Source organism: Diabrotica virgifera, chromosome 7, assembly GCF_917563875.1.
Source record: "Diabrotica virgifera virgifera chromosome 7, PGI_DIABVI_V3a".
In the NCBI taxonomy this organism is placed as follows: Eukaryota; Metazoa; Arthropoda; class Insecta; order Coleoptera; family Chrysomelidae; genus Diabrotica; species Diabrotica virgifera.
The window spans coordinates 223,701,098-223,721,511 of record NC_065449.1 but is presented as its reverse complement, the minus strand read 5'-3'; the positions used below and the strand labels follow the sequence as shown (position 1 = coordinate 223,721,511).

Below are 20,414 nucleotides of genomic sequence, written 5' to 3'. Positions count from 1 at the left end.
TAATTAAATAAATACTGATTAATATAAAAGTAAGAGAAAGCAGATCATAACAGTATATTGTTAAAAAAACACGTTTTCAGGCGGTTTTTCGCAAATAACTTTAAAGTAAGAATGTATTAGATCGAAAAAAATATTTTTAGCAAAAATGTAGCTTATAAAAAATGAAAAAATGAAGTCTATCGACTCAGTAAAAGCAAAGTTGTAGCTCATGAAAGGTTTTCTTATTCGTCAAATTCCAAATCGAATATTTAACATGAAATAACTAAAAAATTAAGCACTTTTCGAGGAAAGCTCATTAAAACTTTTTTAAAGTGTAAAAACTTTATTTTTTATAAATGTTTCTAGCCTCAAAACTAAGCGAGCTAAGCTCAAATACGGTTAAAACCTTTTTTGGTTGAAAAATATTGTGAAACTATTTAGCACCTCAAATACAACTAATCATTACCGCTTTGCATATTGCTTAACTTTATTTTATATGACTAGTAAATTACACCGGTTCAAAGTGCTTATTTTTGAAAGACATTGAACGAGTCAGTAATTACGCGTGTATGCAAATTTTGAACAGCTACATCTGAACCAATTTTTGTCTTACAGAAAAACAAAATAAAACACAAAATATTTACAAAGCAAAACCTACATTTCTTTGTTGTTTGAGTTTTTTGTATTGCTAATACTTGATGAGATATTTCAAAAAAGGGCATTTTTCCAAAATAATTTTTTTTTTACTATAAAATTTTTTTTTTCCAAAATTAGAACTTCAAACCGATCAAAGTTACAGATCATATAAACAATACATACTTATATAAAGTAAATGGTAAAGCACTACCGATTCATTTTATTTGGGGTGCTAAATAGGGCGAGATTTTCACGATTTTTTTTTTCAAAAAACGGGGGCCGACTTTATTTTGAGCGTAACTTGTCTAGTTTTGATGCTAGAAACTGTTATAAAAAATAAAAATAAAGCACTTTTTTAAACATTTAAATAATATTTTAATGAGTTTCCCCAAAAAGTGCTTCATATTTGGTTATTTCACGTTAAAATATTTTTTGATTTGGAATTGAACGAATAAGAACAATTTTTGATGAGCTACAACTTTGCTTTTGCTGTGTCGATACACTACTTCATGAATACACCATTTTTTTTGTTTTTTTTTATAAGCTACATTTTTGTTAAAAACATTTTTTCGATGTATTTAATTGGATAAAAGACTTATTTTTTCAGTTATTTGCGAAAAACCGCTTGAAAACGTCTTTTATTTGTTGAAAAATAAATATTTTCGCTTTTCAATAACTTGAAAAGTATTGACATAAGTAATAATTATAAAAGTATAAAGAAACTCTATAATTATCCCAGTAGCGGATCTACGGGGAGGGAAAAAGGGGAAATTCCTCCTCTAACCAAGTCCAAAATTAAGGAAAAAATTGTTGAAAAAAAAATATATTAGCTGACATGATACTTAAACCACAGACAGACAAATTCAGCCTAACAAACACGCTAGTCAGGAAAATTAAGGGCACTTAATGCATATAAGTTATTATTTATGTGTTTTATGCAGTTTGGGCTTATTTTGTATGTCTTTTGGTTGATCTTTCATTGGAAGTTCCCCCTAAGGCAAATTTCCCCTCCCAAGGCAAATGTCTAGATCAGCCATTGATTTATCCATTTCCGGAATTATTTTAAACATATGCTTTACACCACGGAGATTCACCCCTTTCGCCCCCCCCCAAGTAAAAGCAATACAAGTCCAACTTTGAAGTTGATACTCCAAAACGGTCATTTACTAGGCTACTAGTGTATTCATGCAATGTTTATGGCAACTTACATTTTTCATCTATGCGTAAAATAATATATTATAATAATAACACATTTTTACATATACATATTAGACGACAAGAAGGAGCCCCTGACATATTGGGGCCCCCCCGCAAGCTTCATGCTGCTTTTTAGTATTTTTTGGCTTTCTGGTAATTTTAGGTATTAAACATTCAAACATTATTTAGTTTTAAGGCGGTACGAAGTTTGCCGGGTCAGCTAGTTAATAATAAAAAAGTATTAGGTAACTCTTTTAACTCTATTAATTATTAAGTATATTAAGTATATATTATTAAGTATTAACTCCTTCCTGGGTTCATGTAAGTACAAAAACTTTGCTTGAGGTCATCATATGATTAAATGCATAGTTTACGTTTCTGTAGGGACATACAGACAAAAATTCATTTTTATATATTATAGAGAACAGGGAAATAATTTGACTGCTATTAAAAAATGGGGGTTGGTGATGGAAATGTGAAAAATTAGGGTTGTATGTATCTTTTGGTTTTACATCACATAAAATTATGCAAAAAACAGTTTGTCTAAAAAGATAAAAAAAATGTCGGGAGGGGTTGGGGAGGCCAACCCCCTTTTTCACTTAGATTGGTCGTACTAACTCAGGAACGTTCAGGGGTTCATGTACAACAATTTTGCTTATTAAGGTCAAACATAATATTTATGATCAAATATATATATTATGCTATTTCATAAGTTCTATGCATAATTCTATACAAGACATACAGATTTTTTATATTGTGTCGTATAAATAATAAAAACGTGGAATTATAAAAATAAATATTTTTCAAAATAAAATTTCAATTTAAAAAACAAAAAGAATTTTTCGCGCCAGGATTTGAACCCCGATCTAGGGATGGGAAAAACCTACCGGTTTAAACGTAAAACCGGTTTTTTTACTTCGCAATAACCGGTTTTACCGGTTGTTTTTTTGTCCCGGTTATAAACGGTTTTTTCTTTTTAAAGTAAAAACCGGTTATTAGGTTTTTACGGTGATTAGGATTAGGTTAGGTATTATTTTGGATCCCAATCATAATTATTATTCTCAAGTAATTATTCCAAACAAAATCATAATTCCAATTTTATTTTATTTTATAAAATACAGAAGCAAACTGAAAGTGCAGTCTCACATCAGCCAGAAACAATTATTAAGTTTTATTATAATATTTCCTTGAAAAGGTATTTGTAATCATAATATTTACATAAGAAGTGATCTGGTTGAATTAGACGCAAACATCATCTATTTTCACACTTAATTCTTGACATTGAAAGTGGGTGAATGACTTTTTCTGATTACCAAAAATAATGCTCTGACTATGAATATCGAATTACTGATTACGAATACGAATCTCCAAGAATTTCGCTACATTTTCAAAACGATACACTCATACAGGAAGTATTAAATGAGTTAAAATGTACCTATTCTACAAACATACAAACGTGTTAAAAATAATACATGTTCTTTCGATAGTACTAATTTTGATCATGTTCATATCGAGTCGAATGGAGTATCGCAAACTAAAGTGTATTGTAAATGTAACTTTGTAACCTATTGGATTAAAAAAAACCGAAAACCGGTTTTTCCAAAAACCGGTTTTTTGGCCGGTTATAACCGCCAGGTTAAACCGTAAGCAAAAAAAAACCGGTATAACCGAAAAGCGGTATTTTGTATAAAACCGTCATCCCTACCCCGATCTCCTGAGTAAAAGGTAGGTGCCAAGTAAGCAATGCTGTTAACTGTTCTGACTAACGTATATAAATATTTGACATTTAAGTTGTAGCGTTTGTCCATCAACTTTCATGTTAAACCTTTTCTTGAGTTAAATCCCCGGTTTTGGCCCAGCTGACACATCATTTGTTAATAAGCTTTGGAACACCTACCTAAATAAAAAGAAACCAGCCATGCTAAAATGCTCCGGTCAAATTTGACACTACCTACCTGGCTATATGGAAGAAGCCAAAGACGAATATATAGCAAGTAGCTGACAATTAAAAACAAATCTGACAACAAAAACAAGAAACAAAATAAAGAATAGCTTGAAGAACATAGACAAAAAATTTTTATAAAGCAATAATTTTATAAGGAAATAAATTTTGAGAAAAAACGTTTCCAACCAAGAAAAAAATTATGCAATGGCAAACATGGTGAGATAGGTAATAATTATAGACGAAATTGGAAACAAAAGCAAAGGAACGAAAAACATGGTAATCTATAGTCAAGGGAGCAAGACATACAAGACGCTGAAATGATTTGCTCAAAAAAGACAAACTAGTAAGTATTTCTTTTAAATATAACCAAAGAATATATTATACTCTAAGGTCTATATTCTTTGATATAACGTTGGAACTTTTGAGAGGGGCTGGCCTCCACACCATGTAAAATTCAATAGCGTAGAAATCCCAAAGTGGAAATATGGACCTCGATGAGCTTTCAGGCGTCATATATGATGATGGTTACGTGGACATGGAGTCCACTTGGAGTACAATATTGAATATTATGTAAGAGAAAACAGTAATGTAAATCTAGGCTATAAAAATTACCAGTAAATGAAAACTCGATCTCAAAAGAGATCGAAAAAAAACGAAGAGTTTGTTATAGATAACCAAAACAATGATATTTGATGGTAAAATAGTAAACCTATATGTTAAACCTATAATATGTTAATAAACCATATAATATGTTAAACTATAAATATTTGTATTTTCTTACCGCCTTTCAATATTTCTTTGCAACTACTTGGATAGGCGTGTTCAGTTTCGGAAAATGGTTGTTCTGGATTTAAGCCACAAAACGGTATTTGACTTTTACCAACCAGATATTTGCACTTATCGAACACTTTTTTTTGGTATTCCTGTACATTACTTAATTTATCGAATGTATGTTTTAAAGTGTTTTCATATTCCTGTAAACTATTTAATTTATCGAACACAGGTTTTAAAGTGTTTTCATATTCCTGTAAACTGTTTAATTTATCTAACACATTTTTTAAAGTGTTTTCATATTGCTGTAAACTATTTAATCTATCGGACACATTTTTTAAAGTGTTTTCATATTCCTGTAAACTATTTAACTTGTCGGACACATTTTTTACAGTGTTTGCATATTCCTGTAAGCTATTTAATTTATCCACTACAGCTAAAGACATCATGCGAAACTTGTCGTTGTCTTTTTTTGTACCTAAAAAAGTGAGATAAAAATAAATTACTAAACACTATTTAACAATATGGTGTCTAAAGCTTCACGATACTCGATAAAAATATCGATATTGTATTGATATCGTATCGAAAACCAATACGATACCGATACAATACATACCTTAGCAATATTAATGTCGATACGATACTCAATATCTGAAATCAATACAATACTCTTGTATTGTCGATACACTTGCCTGGATATTATTGAAAATATCGATATTGAGAAAAAAATACGATTCTGCAACCCAAGCATCAGCTGTTATAATATTTTAGACTTAAGTGTCTGAAATTGAAACTCTTGAGAGTGAGTAAATGGTCTGTTATGATTACACTGTTTATATAATACGATATTCGTGGCAATAATGGAAGTGAGTGATGAGTGATGATGACGCAAAAATAATTTTTTAACAAATACTGAATTGTGAATTATTCCGAATCTCATGGGATTTTGCTATCTTTTCAAAAGTAGTTTTTGTAATACAGAATTAGTACGTATTACTTCGTTAATCTAAGGCCTAAGGTATTAGTGACTTTCACAGAAGCATTCAGCCATATTCAATTTTTATAAGAATCTATTAATTAGGTAGGTATATGAAATATCCGTAATATTTTTAGAATAATGTCCATAATGTAAGATAGTTTGGGTGAAAATTCTACAGGAAATATTATTAAAATAATTCGAAAATTGCACAATTAGAAATTCCGAACAAATGACAAATAAATTGATGAACTGTTGCAACATTTTTGATATCAAATATAAAAAACCGATTTCTGACTGTAAGACTAGATGGAACAGCACATATGAAATGTTAGCTGTAGCTTTACATTTGAGAGGTGCTTTGAATATGCTGTGCGAAAAAAACAAAAATTTAAATACTTTTCTTATAAACAACAATGAATGGAAAATTGTTGAGAAAATTATTAACTATTTGAGTAATTTTAAAATAGTTACCGAAAGAATTAGTGGAGAAAATTACGTTACACTTCCAGATCCGGTGATAGCGTTTAGTACATAATTGTTTACTCGATTACATTAAAAAACAGTCTTTTGAACTTGATTGTAAAGACAATCGAAATGATGAGGATGAAACATTAATCAAGCAATTTCAAACTGGAAGAGAAAAGAGTTGATTAAGCACTATGTGAAATGCAATTGGATATATTGCGTCTCGTTGGTGCTTGATCCACTAATAAAAGCTGATGGATTAGACCTGACTCAATGGGGAAAGGAAATGAAAGAGAACGCATTAAAAAAATTGAATAGTTTTTATAAAACTTATTATGAAAAATTTGGCTATCAAAATGGCAATGGAGAGCCTGCTTAGAAGAGACGTAAAAAGGATGATAAACCCAATTTAACCAATAAGTCAATCAATTTCAATATTTTATTTTTAAAAACACCGAATAATATCGATGTTTTTGAAAAAGAAATCGAAAATTATCTGCGATCTCCAAGACCTGGACCAGACACAGATATTTTAGTATGGTGGAAATCATATAGCAATGTTTTCCCCATTTTATCTCGTTTGGCCAGGGATATTTTGTGTGTACAAGCGACCTCTGTACCAGTCGAGCGGCTTTTCTCTGAAGCAGCACTAGTACTTACAAATAAAATATGCCCTTTAAAGGATAAAAGCATCAAAGAACTCATCTGTGTAAACAAATGGATGAAAAGTTCTTTAAAGGGTAGTATTTTTGAGGTTGCAATGTAATTAATCATTTCTTGTATGTTTTAAGAGCTTTGTTTAATAAAGATAGTGATATAGTTGATAGTTGAATAAAGAATAGTTTTTTTTATTAATTTAATGTCCTTTTAATTATCTATGTCAAAGATTATTATATTTATTAATTTTTTTTTATGTCGATATTTTATCGAGTATTGTATCGATATCGTATCGAAATCAATATTAATACGATATTTTCATAAGTCGATATCGATACTCGATACGATACTCCATTGGCATAACCAATACAATACTCAATACTTAAAAAGTATCCATATTGTATCGTATCGTGAAGCTCTAATGGTGTCTGTTGAACAACTTTTAACCATTGATTAATAAATATACAAGTATTTATTCTTCATTATCTTATGGGTATCAAATTATTACCCATATATATTTATATGTATATCTTTTATTAATAACTTGACGAAAAAGAGTTATTCTCCATATAAAGCTCTGCATTGTCTAAAACATAAGATGATACCCGTATCGGTACTTTGTAACGGAGAAAAATTTGTATTTTTTGTCAATAGTAAAACGCAGTTTTTAATTTCAAACCACTTTGTCTAATAAATATTTTCGATATTGCGAAATATAAAGGAACTTTACTCTTGAGAGATATTCATGTTTTTTTATGAACCTCGTATAAAATTTATAAAATTTGATATGTGCTGTTTGCATATTAGGTTTTAGACCATGCAGCGCTTTTTATGAAGCATATATTTATTTCGTAAAATTAATAATAAAAAAGTTTCCCATTGTTTTGTCACACGGTCTACGTACGCGATCAAAAATAATAGATTTAGGTTAAAATTAACTTTGAATAATAGATTTACCTAGATCAAAGGCCTCATTTTCTGGATAAAGAAATGTTTTTAAATCCTGTTTCCATGAGTTGGCCCCACCTTCTGCGGTAAAATCGACACATTTTCTAAATTTAACATTATTAGGATCTGCAGCTGGTACCTGAAAATAAAATATAACTAAATTCACCACGATCTGTATGATACAAGGGATAAACCGAAAACAGATTGGACAAAAAACATTTTATCCTATAATGCTTTTTTATAGTATGTTATTAGTTTCTTATGTGTATTTTATAAATAATAATGTTTTATCGCCAACCGTCATTAAAGTCATTCATTATTGTACTCATTTGCCTTCATTTGGGGCAGTACAGTAACACTTTATTGTACTGAAAGAAGAATTTTACTTTACCTCTTGCGATTAATCGAGATTGAATGTAAGTGGTCGATGGCAGTAATCGATTATTTATTTGAGTTGAATTACAATTTATTTACTTTAATTATTAAAAATATTGTACAAAATTTACAACATTGTTAATTAAATTTATGTCACAAAGTGAAATTCTGTATTATTTTGCAATTACATTCATATAAAATGAATCAAAACCTTACTGATTTAGTAATTATTCAATATTGATCGCTATGGATTAAAAATCGAAAACGGTTAAATGTCATCTGTCATGACTGTCATGAAATTTGTATTACCTCTAAAATTTCAAAAATTCTTAAATTGTAAATTGTAAGTAAGTATTAAAACCAATATCAAATTGTTGGCGATAAAATTTTGTATGCACCACGTCAGTAAAACTCTTTAGCGAACTCGTCTGTTATCCCCCTTGCTCTGCAAGATATCAGACTCGTTCGATAAAGAGTATCTTTACTGACTCGGTTCATAAATAACTTTTATTTATCTTATTACGATTATTACGATGCATATCCCTTCCGTGTATTCCGTACATACGTGAACACGGATCATTCATTAAATTATTTTTTGATGACAGCTAGTCGGAATAGAACTGCCTTGTACAGGTATAGTCCGTCCGCTATAACTTTTCCCATGCGTCACGATTCATTTTCAAACAAATTAAGTCAAAACATAAAGTGAAACGAACGACAACATTATTCAAAAATAGATTATTTCATAATTAACTAACTATTTATATGGGAAATAAAGCACAATTAAATTCAAAAAAATAATTTTATTAAAGTTTTGACGCCCAAATCGGGTGTCGTTGTAAAAATACAAAATACTACTAAGTTAAACAAAATTGTTGTTGCTAAGTAAAAAATTCTTCTAATAATTTATTTAATCTGACTCATTTGTATTGGCAATTCAGACATATCATTTTAGCATCACAGCATCATTTTAAAGTAGAAGACTTTAAAATGATATTGCCAATATTTATGAGTTGCGTTCGTGGCACGACTTTACTGAAAGATAATTCATGCGATTAGAAGAAATCAACCCCAACTCAAGAATATCCGTCACAAAAAAATCATAGCATGTGATCTGTCCTTAAAAAGACTACCAAATGCAACGGTGACATTAAAATTCTCGCGTTAGAGATTCCATAGTAAATCACGAGGGAAAACCAGGAAAAAACCTCGTGATACTATCCCGGCATCGTAAGTATTTAGTCTTACATTTAGTTTAGTCTCCAAACTAATAACAAGTTCTGTTTTTAATATATATCTTGTTTAAATTATAAATAATAACAATAATACATAGATATATCTTCTTCTTCTTGTACCACTCCTATCGGAGATTTGAAATCATCGAGGCTACCCTGACCTTGTTTACAGCTGACCTAAAAAGTTCATTAGTGGTGAAGCCAAACCACTCTCTCAAATTCCGCAACCATGACATTTTTCTACGGCCTGGATTCCGTTTTCCTTTTATTTTTCCTTGCATTATATTTTGAAGTAATGCTTATTTATGACCTCTCATCAGGTGATCCAAATATCCGAGTTTCCTTAGTTTTATCGTTAACAAATTTTTTGGGTCTTTTCCTACCCTTCATAGTACTTCAATGTTTGTGATTCTTTCAACCCAACTTATCTTCAGCATTCGACGGTAGCACCACATCTCGAAACTTTCAATATTTTTTATGTTGTTCTGTTTGAGAGTCTAGGCCTCTACACCGTATAATAGCGTGTTAAATACGTAGCCTTTTAGCATTCTTAATCGTAGAGGGATGCTTATATCTCTGTTGCAGAAGAATTTTCTCATCTTGATGAAGGTGGTCCTGGCAATTTCGATAGGTCTTTTTATTTCATTGTTTTGGTCTCCAGTTTCGTTTATTAAGTTCCCAAGTGACTTATGTCCTTTGACTTATGTAAATACTTTGTATATTGACATCAATAAACTGAATTGAATTGAAGTATTTGTAATTCGATATTTTTCAATTTGAATGCCGTTTATACTAATATGTGCTGGTTGTGTCACGTTTTTACTGAAGACCATATATATACTTGGTTTTTTATATTGATGTTTATGCCATAATTGTTGCAAGGAACATTTATATTTGTAAGTAATCGTTGTAATTCTTCTACTGTTCTTGCAACTAGTACAGTGTCGTCCGGGTATCGAATATAGATATATAAGTAATACCAAAATATAAAATATGTACTAACCCGATATGTTATTGCCTTACTAATCGTGATATTTTCTTTCTATATTCTTCCCCTTTCAGTATGGGTAACCACATTCTGCTGCATTCTACCGAGTAATTTGCGACACAATTTATTAACATAATTAGAGCCGCTTCTTTGATTTTTCTCTTTTTACTATCTGTTTCTTTCAGGACTATACTTGAATCTCTCCACTGAATTTTTTTTCCTGGGTTTCCCTCGTGATTTACTATGGAATCTCTAACGCGAGAATTTTAATATCAACGTTGCATTTGGTTGTTTTTTTAAAGACAGATCACTTGCTATGATTTTTTTATGACGAATATTCTTGAGTTGTGGTTGATTTCATGTAATCGAATGAACTATCATTTAATACATTCATTCCAGCAACGCAATCATAAAAAATATTGGAATACCATTTTAAAGTCTTCTACTTTAAAATGTATAATAATATGTCTGAATTGCCGACATAAATGAGTCAGATTATAATATGTATAAATTATTAGAAAATTTTTTTACTAAGCAACAACATTTTGGTTTAATTTAGTAGTTTGTTGTATCTAGACGACAACCGAATTGGGCGTCGAAACTTTAATAAAGTTATTTTTTTCAATTTAATTGTGGCTTATATCCCATCTAAATAGTTAATCATAAAAATGACACAAGGAAATAGCTTCAGAACAAGATTATTTCATGACAAGAACATAAGGACTGCAATGTTGTAGTTAGTGAGATGGTAAGCCAACAACATAAGTTGTTGTTACTGAACATCGAAGTAAAAAGCGAGGGGGCAACAATAGTAGAAAAAATGTTTAAGAACATGAAAAAATATTCACGTATACTTTGAAGGACGATAGCCAGTAATTTTATGGATACTGCTATTGAAATACGTGGAAAACAGTAGGGAAGAAATCTGAGAATTCAGAAAATTAGTAAGTAGGTATTAATCAAAGAAGGTTTCAGAAAACAATATCGAAAATTGTACAAATAGCGACAAGAAAATTAGATGGACATAGGAGATAGGTTGACCAAAAAAGAAGTGACAGTATCGGTAAAAAAAGATAAAGCAGAAGCTTAAACAAATCTGTATGGTCAACTTGATACCAGGGAAGGACAAACAAGAGATGCACAAAATAGCCAAAATAGAGCAAAGAAAGCAAAAGATTTTAATCTAATTAGATGTTTTAGAGTTGAAAATAATGATATTCTATTGCACGAAAAGTATGTGAAAGACAAATGAAAAATGAATTTTGACAGTTTATTAAGTGAAGGATTCGACAGAAGACTAGTTGAGGGAACTGTAACAATAAATGTCAGCAAAATAATAAACGAGAAAGTTTTAAAGCAATTAAACAAAAATAAAAAAGTAATACATTTATACCAGGGGATAATATAAATTTAATTATTTTAATGCCATTCATTGAATCACCGTTTTTGTTCCAACTTTTAAAGAGCCGCCTGGATTGACACAAAATTCGGCACATATACAGGGTGTAATAAAAATACAGGTCAAAAATTTAATCACTTATTGTGGCACCAAAAATAGTTCGTTTGAACCTAACTTACCTTAGTACAAATAAAGTGCACATAAAAAAAGTTACAGCCTTTTGAAGTTACAAAATAAAAATAGATTTTTTCCAATATATCGAAAGCTGTTAGAGATATTTTATTGAAAATTTTTTGCTCAATTAGAAATCCAATGAAATCAATTAATTTGTGGTCATCTGATTGATTACAACCAATAAAACCAACATTATACTGAAAACAGATCCCATGGGCTGTTTTCACTCAATCATGTAGCTATGGATACCTACATTTCGTTTCATTTCGATTTTGACATTTCAAATATTCAATATTTCAAAATGTCACGATTTGGTTGTAATACTGATGAGAATATTAATGGAATTATCGAATCAAATATACCAAAGAATACTGTTTACAGTAAAAAATTTGTATGGAAAGCGTTTATGGACTTTTGCAATGATAGAAAATATGAATTAGATGGAAATCGGACGGTGGAAGAATTGTTAATTGCACATTTAAATAAATTGTTTCTGCTCTGTATTTTTTTTTCATAACCAGCAAAAAATTTTCTATCCGAATAACCCTCGAACATTGATAAATGCTCAAAAAATTTTTAACAACTTTCTCAAGCTTGTTGCTTACAGGCAACAGACCTCCGCCTACGGCGTCGGTCTGTTTCCAAGCAACAAGCTTTCGAAATCTGTTATAAAATTTTTTCGAACAATTATCAATGTCCTTGGGTTATTACTACTGAAAATAGACATGTGGCATTCTTATTATCAGCGAAAATATGAGACTGATTATATGGATAGGTAAAGATAGATTCTGTATCCCGAATGAAGTTCGTGCCTCCTAGTGGCGGGATACGGGCAACAATACATTGGCTTGTAGATAGGGCAGTCCTTACAGTAGGGATCCTGGCCTATACAGAAAAATGCAGGCGGGTGTGGGGTAATACTGCACTTTCGTTGCATTGGTGGTGTATTGGCTAAACATGCAGGGCAGGGTATGGTGCTGATAGAAAAGGCATTCAGGCATCAAATATCCAAACAAATCTTTTCAGACCATAAAATGAAAAGACCTCCAACGCAATAAAAACTTATACTGAAATGATGGCATCTCTTGAGGTAAAATGTTCCGGAAGTAAAATGAGCCTCCGTTTGGATCTCCAGGTGAGGACTATCTCAGGGGGAACACCATTACAGGTTAGACAAATCAGGATAGGGTCTTGGAATCTTAGTATTCTTACAGGTAATAGTCTGGAGTTAGTGGATGCGCTCAAACGAAGAAGAGTTCAAATTGCTTGTATTCAAGAAACTAGGGGGAAAGGACAAAAGGCGAAAGAACTAGGAGAATGATACAAATTGTGGTATGTAGGGAGTAGTAACACTAGAAATGGAGTTGGTATAATTGCTGATAGAGAAATGAAAGATAACGTAGTAGAACTTGTAAGAACGTGTGATAAAATGATGTCAGTGAAATTTGTAATTGATAAAGAGGTAGTGAATGTTATTTGTGAGTATGCTCCTCAAAGAGGTCTGGGTGAGAATGAAAAAAGAGCTTTCTATGACCAATTAAGAGACGTACTGAGTGATATTCCAGCAGAGGAGAAAGTTATAATACGAGGTGATTTCAATGCACATGTGGGCCAAGCCAAGACAGGATATGAGACAATAGATGGGGGATTAGCCTTTGGAAGTAGAAATGAAGCTGGAGATGATATGCATGAATTAGCAACAGCATTGGATATGGCGATTGTTAACACATTCTTTAAAAAGAGAGAAACTCATCTTATTACCTACAAAAGTGGAAACCACACAACCCAAATAGACTACTTCATGATAAGGAAAGAAGGCATACGTGAATGCAAGGACTGTAAGGTAATAGTTAGTGAGACAGTCAGCCAACAACATAAGCTGCTTGTTATGGACATCGAAATAAAAAAGCAAAACTAAACAAAAATGTCGGAGAGGACCACAAAAAATCAAGTGGTGGATGCTAAAAGATGAGAAAGAAGGTCTATTCAGGGAAAGAATAGTAGAAAAAATATGTTGGAACATGAAAGGAAGCCCTAACACAATTTGGAGAAAAATGGCCAATATTATTAAAGAGACTGCTATTGAAATACTTGGGAAAACGTCAGGAAAAAAGTTTGAGGATAAAGAGACTTGGTGGTGGTCAAACGAAGTACAAGGAAAAATAAAAGAGAAGCGAACATTATATAAAAAGTGGCAAGAAACCAGATCCGACACAGATCTTCAAAACTATATGGTGGCAAAAAAGGAAGCGAAAGTAGCAGTAGCAAATGCCAAAGCAGAAGCATATTCAAGCCTATACTATCAACTTGATACCAGGGAAGACGAAACGAAGATATATAAAATAGTCAAACAGAGAGCAAAGAAAGCAAAAGATTTTAATCAGATTAGATGTAACCGAGATGAAAATAATAAAATACTAGTTCACGAAAAGGATGTCAAAAATAGATGGAAAAAGTACTTTGACAGCTTATTAAATGAAGAATTTGACAGACAGCCTGTAGAATCAACGGAGACAGTAGCAGCAATGGTCACCAAAATAACAAACGCGGAAGTGGCTCAATCGCTTCAAAAAAATAAAGAAAGGAAAAGCGGTAGAACCAGATGATATTCCTGGAGAAGTAAGGAGAACATTGGGAGAGACAGGAACAAGGTGGCTAGCAGGTTTATTTAGTAGAATTATGGAAGTTGGACAAATGCCAGACGAATCGAGAAGCAGTATACTAGTACCTGCCTACAAAAACAAGGGAGATATACAACAATGTACAAACTACAGGGCTATAAAACTGCTTAGCCACACCATGAAAATATGGGAAAGAGTAATTAATAGACGGATACCTGAAGAGACCGAAATATCCGAGAATCAGTTTGGCTTTATGCAGGGTAGATCAACAACAGATGCAATTTTTATTCTAAGGCAGTTGATGGAAAAATACAGGAGTAAAGAAACAAACGCTCATATGGTATTCATTGATCTTGAGAAAGCATATGATAGAGTTCCTCGAGAGATTCTGTGGTGTGCACTCAATAAGGAAGGAGTCCCTGGTGAATAATAATATGTAAAGATTGTGAGGGATATGTATGAGAGAGTAACGACTAGTGTTAGGACAGGTGTGGGAGAGACTGATAAATATCATGTGAAAGTAGGATTGCATTAGGGCTCGGTGCTTAGTCCGTATTTATTCTTATTAATTTTGGACCAGATAACAGCGAAACTACAGGGTAACATTCCATGGTGCTTAATGTATGCTGATGATGTCGTGTTAATAGGAAATAGTGAAAGAGACTTAGAACAAAAACTGGAACAGTGGAGACAAGATCTGGAGGAAAAAGGTTTAAAACTTAGTAGGACAAAGACAGAGTATTTGCAATGTACATTTAAAGATGGAGTTACTACAAATAACATGGTATATTTGGATGGTGAACTGATTGTAAAAAGCAATAGTTTTAAGTACCTGGGATCGGTATTGCAGAGTAATGGAGAAATACATGGAGATGCATGCAGCAGAATTAGGGCTGGACGGATGAAGTGGAAGAAAGCGAGTGGTGTGCTGTGTGACAGGAAAATTCCAATGAAGTTGAAGGGAAAATTCTATAAAACAGCCATAAGACCGGCTATGATGTACGGAACTGAATGTTGGGCAGTGAAAAAGAAAGAGGAACAATGATTGCATGTCTCAGAAACGAGAATGCTTAGATGGATGAGTGGAGTGACAAGAAAGGATAAAATTAAAAATGAGTGTATTAGGGGAAGTCTAGGTGTGGCACCAATTGATGCCAAAATGAGAGAGCATAGGTTGAGATGGTTTGATCATGTTCAACGTCGAGACGCTAATCACCCAATACGAAGAATTGCTGAAGTGCAGATTACTGGAAGGAGTAAGAGAGGAAGACCAGAGAAGACGTGGAGGGAGACGATTAGGCAGGACATGTTGGTAAAGGGGATTAATATTGATATGACTCAAAATAGAATTGTATGGAGAAATGCAATTAGGGAAGCCGACCCCGCACAGGGATAAGGCAAAGAGAATGATGATGATATATGGATAGGTAAAGAGACGATGGATGCACCAATTGATGCTAAAATATAATCTTCGGTAGTAATTAGGGAAGCCCAACTAATGATCTTTATTTCCTAATAGTCCTGTTGTTGACTTGTTGAATTTTACTGATTGAAAGCAATTTAAATAAACAATATTGGTAAAAACCTTAAAATTCATTATTTACCAGCAGATACCTGGTTCAAAGAAAGAGTTAGTTGTATCGTGAGAAGAACTACAGTTACCATAGCCGAAGTCATTGCTATATACGGAACTAGGATGTGAAAATGATGTTTCAATAGTATATTTTTGGTGGTATATATTTTAGGTTAGGTATATCATTACTCTAATAGTTATACAGTGCGTCCATAAAGTAAAGCATAAATTCATTATTTCGTAAACCGGCGACTTTAAGGAAAAATCCCAACACAGGTCGATTTTTATTTTTAATTTCCGATTTTTTGGCATATATCACACTAGTGACGTGATCCATCTGGGTGTGATGACGTAATCGATGATTTTTTTAAATGAGAATAGGGGTCTTGTGATAGCTCATTTAAAAGGGTATTCAATTCTCTATTTCATAATATAAACATTAACATAGTTATTTATACAAGGGGTTCAAAAAAACATTTTTTTAATTAAAATAATTGAGACAAAAAGAAGAATGTATGTAATTTATCTAATTCAAAATACGTTTTCATGTTGTTAGAAAACAGAAAAAAATGTTTATTTGACAAATAAATATTGTTTTTCGATTAAATTCAATGTTAAAGCTGCCACCTGCCTGTCTCTTGCCAGTTTGAACATTTCGTTTAAGCGAAAATCAATTATTTGTCAAATAAATTTTTTTTCTGTTTTCTGATAGTAGTAAAACTAATTTTGAATTAAATAAATTACATACATTTTTCTTTTTGTCTCAATTATTTTAATTAAAAAAATATTTTTTGAACACCCTGTATAAATAATTATGTTAATATTTACATTGGTGAATGGATAATTCAATAAACTTTCAAATGAGCTATGACATGACCCCTATTCTCATTTAAAAAAATTATCGATTACGTCATCACGCCTAGACGGATGACGTCACTAGTATGATATATATTCCAAAAAATCGTAATTTAAAAATAAAAATCGACCTGTTTCGGGATTTTTCCTTAAAGTCGTCGGTTTACGAAATAACGAATTTATGCGTTACTTTATGGACGCACTGTAGTTTGTACTGGTAACACGTTATACGCACATAATTATATAAATATTATAGGCCAGGGTAATAAGACAAAAATATACCCTGTTCGTGACACTTCAGCAGCCAGGGTACTGAATCGTTTTTTCGACAAGTAATACCTATAGGAACAAATTGTAACTATTTCCTGCGTAGGATCTGGCGGCCATTTTTATTTATAAACATTTAACTGTCAAAAAATGGCATTTATCCCTTTTTTTTCGAATCAATGGAAAACAGTGAAACTTGATTTTTTATCTATGATTTTTTTAGTACAAAAATATCTTTGAGATTGCGGAAAAAGCTTTAAAATGACATACTACAAAGTTTGATGTACTCATTTATTGTTATTATAATTGCAAAAAAATTCGGAATTGCAAAAAAATATTTTTGCAATAACTATTGTAAAAAATAGTGTACAGGTTTGAAATTTTTGTCAAACGAGGGTTCTTTGGTGCTTAATATGTGATAAAAATTTCAAAGCGATTTATTCAATTGTTTAAATTTTATTCGAATTGTTTATCTCAGAGAGCATTTTTGTTGCAATAACATAAGTCAGAAAAAAATAACGTTAGAACCATTTCACAGGTGTCAAATGGAAGAGAATGAGCTATATTTTCTACTTGGTTTAAAAAAGCGAATAAAAAATGCATTTAGTAGTAATAAATAATTATGCAAAAGTATCGTAAATCTTTCCTTATAAGCTTTTTTAATAATTTTTTCCAAAAAAATTAACTTTTTTACCCTGTTTTAAGTGCACAACTACCAAGTAATGTTATTTATATCGTAACTGATAAAAAATTGTAATAAATATATATAATTTCTTATATAACAAAATAAAAAGTTTATAAGGAAAGATTTAGTATACTTTTGCAGAATTATTTACTACTAATAAATGCATTTTTTATTCGCTTTTTTTAAACCAAGTTGAAAATATAACTCATGCTCTTTCATTTGACACCTGTGGAAAGGTTCTAACGTCATTTTTTTCTGAATTATGTTATTGCAAAAAAATGCTCTCTGGGATAAACAATTTGAATAAAATTTAAACAATTGAATGAATCGCTTTGAAATTATTATCACATATTAAGCACCAAAGAACCCTTATATGACAAAAATTTGAAAGCTGTACACTAATTTTTACAACAGATATTGCGAAATTAATTTTTTTTGCAATTCCGACTTTTTTCGCAATTATATTAACAATAAATGAGTATATCAAACTTTGTAATACGTCATTTTAAAGCTTTTCCATAATCTCAAAGATATTTATACTTAAAAAACCATAAGTTTCACTGTTTTCCATTGATTTGAAAAAAAAAAAGGGAAAAATGCCATTTTTTACACTTAATTGTTTATAAATAAAAATGGCCGCCAGATCCTACGCAGGAAATAGTTACAATTTGCTCTTATAGGTATTACCTGTCGAAAAAACGGACTGGGACGTTTCGCCGTCGCCGTTTCGCCGTCGCCATTTCCCCGTCGCCGTTTCGCCGTCGAGCCACTTCGCCGTCGGCCGTTTCGCCGTCGAGCCAGTTCGCCGTCGGCCGTTTCGCCGTCGCCATCCCGGCATTGGTTAAGTTTACAAGAACGTTCTATTATTTCTAGGAAATTAAGGACCATAAACAAAAGTATAATAATTAGAATACATCATTAAATAGATAAATATGACTTTTATCAGATTCCCGGAAATAAACAATATTGAGAGAAGGGATTTCAACTGCAATTGTTTTTACCGTATCAAAAATAAAAACCTTCATTATGCAAAACGTTTGAAAACCATTCAAAACTTATATACAAGTAATGATAATCCCGAAATTATAAGTACGAATGCTAACAACGGCGAAATGGCGACGGCGAAATGGCTCGACGGCGAAACGGCGACGGCGAAATGGCGACGGCGAAACGGCGACGGCGAAATGTCCTAGACCCTCGAAAAAACGCTTCAGTACCCTGGCTTCTCGCGTGTCATGGAAAAAACCTTATTACCCTGGACTATTAATAAAAAGCTTTTTTGTGTCTAAATACGAATTATGCTGTATGAAGTAATTCTTATTTTTGTTTGTAATACTCACTTCTTCAGCCGGAGAGTGAAAACCGACAGCGAACTTGGCACATATTAAGAGAAGAGCCACCCACGAGATCATCGTGATTTATTAAAATAATATCAAATAATTTTGATATTTATATGTTTCATCGTACAGGAAAAAAGAGTACAATGTTGTTGTCCTATATCTAACACCCACTAACCAGTCTGGGGTTTTTCTTATCTGAAATATTTGGAAATTTTCAACAAAATGTTATTTTATCATTTTTATTGTTATCTTCGGCGGTATTATAATTGATTACAAGTTAAAAAGACTTCCCATATATATTTGATACCAAATGTTTATTAAATTATCACTTTAAAACATTTGTATATCGACTGAAACAAAAGAATTAAAAATATGTTTAATTCGATTTCTTTGTGTAGACCGTTAAAAAATATTTTTTATAATGGTTTTTATTTTGTGTATCATTTTTGCCTCGGATACTAATGCGGGATAATAGTTTCTTATCATACAGCTAAACTATTTCTTTTTTAAACCTTTTTCAAAGATTAAAAAGAAAGAAAACCACATTTTTCTGCCATCTTCCATTGTTTCGCTTCTTTTTTCTTTATTTGTTAAAGGTGAGTTGCCTTTTTAAAATTCCTTCCAGCTGCATCAACGTTCCGATTGTCGCTCCAACTTTTTCGTGGTAGGTCTATACTTCTCTGCCCCGTTGGAGACTTTTCTCATCCGATGTTGACCATTCTTCTTTCTTTCATTCTGATAATATATCCATTCCAGTCTTTTTCCAGTGTAACACCCAACCACTAATATCTTCTACCCCACACAATTATTTCGTATGTTTTTAGTTGTCTAGACTGAAGAGATACGTAGGTAGATATTACTCCTTTTGATATTTCCTATTACTGTTCTACGCCTCTGCTACCCAATTGGTCACAACACTATTAAGGTAGTAAATCCCTCGCATTGTAAATCTTCCCCGACTTCACTTGTCTGCACTGAAGCAATTTTTTTCATCCTGTTGACTCGCATTCTTTCAATATATCGCGCCCATTTCCATTTTTGTCTTGGTACAAAGATACGTTTGATAATGTCTTCCAGTCCAGTTAGGCTGGACTGGAAGACATTATCAAACTTATTATTATCGTGTTTATTCTAATAGTAGGGGAGCAAAGTATGCTAAACCTGCAGTCACTCGAGCGCTTTGGGGACCTATTGGGTTGTGATTATTAGGTCCTAAAACCAAAAAAAGTTAAGTAAAATTTTCCATTTTAGTGGGGACTTCCCATTTTTTAATTTAATTTTCCATTTCCAACAATGTTTTTTTCCGATAATAGCGCCATCTATCC

General features: G+C 31.9%; 1 protein-coding gene across 3 annotated transcripts in view; it reads right to left on the bottom strand.

Annotated features, from left to right (window-relative positions):
* The window catches only part of LOC114334777 (fibrinogen-like protein 1), a 35,853-nt gene extending 16,618 nt beyond the window's left edge, over positions 1-19,235 (bottom strand). For all 3 annotated transcript variants that reach the window (XM_028284870.2, XM_028284871.2, XM_028284872.2), the window contains exons 1-3: positions 19,090-19,235; positions 7,587-7,716; positions 4,539-5,006 (exon numbers count right to left, since the gene is read on the bottom strand). In XM_028284870.2, the coding sequence (XP_028140671.1) occupies positions 4,539-5,006; positions 7,587-7,716; positions 19,090-19,161 (670 nt within the window). In that variant the 5' untranslated portion in view covers positions 19,162-19,235. The remainder of the gene's footprint in view (positions 1-4,538; positions 5,007-7,586; positions 7,717-19,089) is intronic.
* Between the last annotated feature and the right edge of the window lie 1,179 nt (positions 19,236-20,414).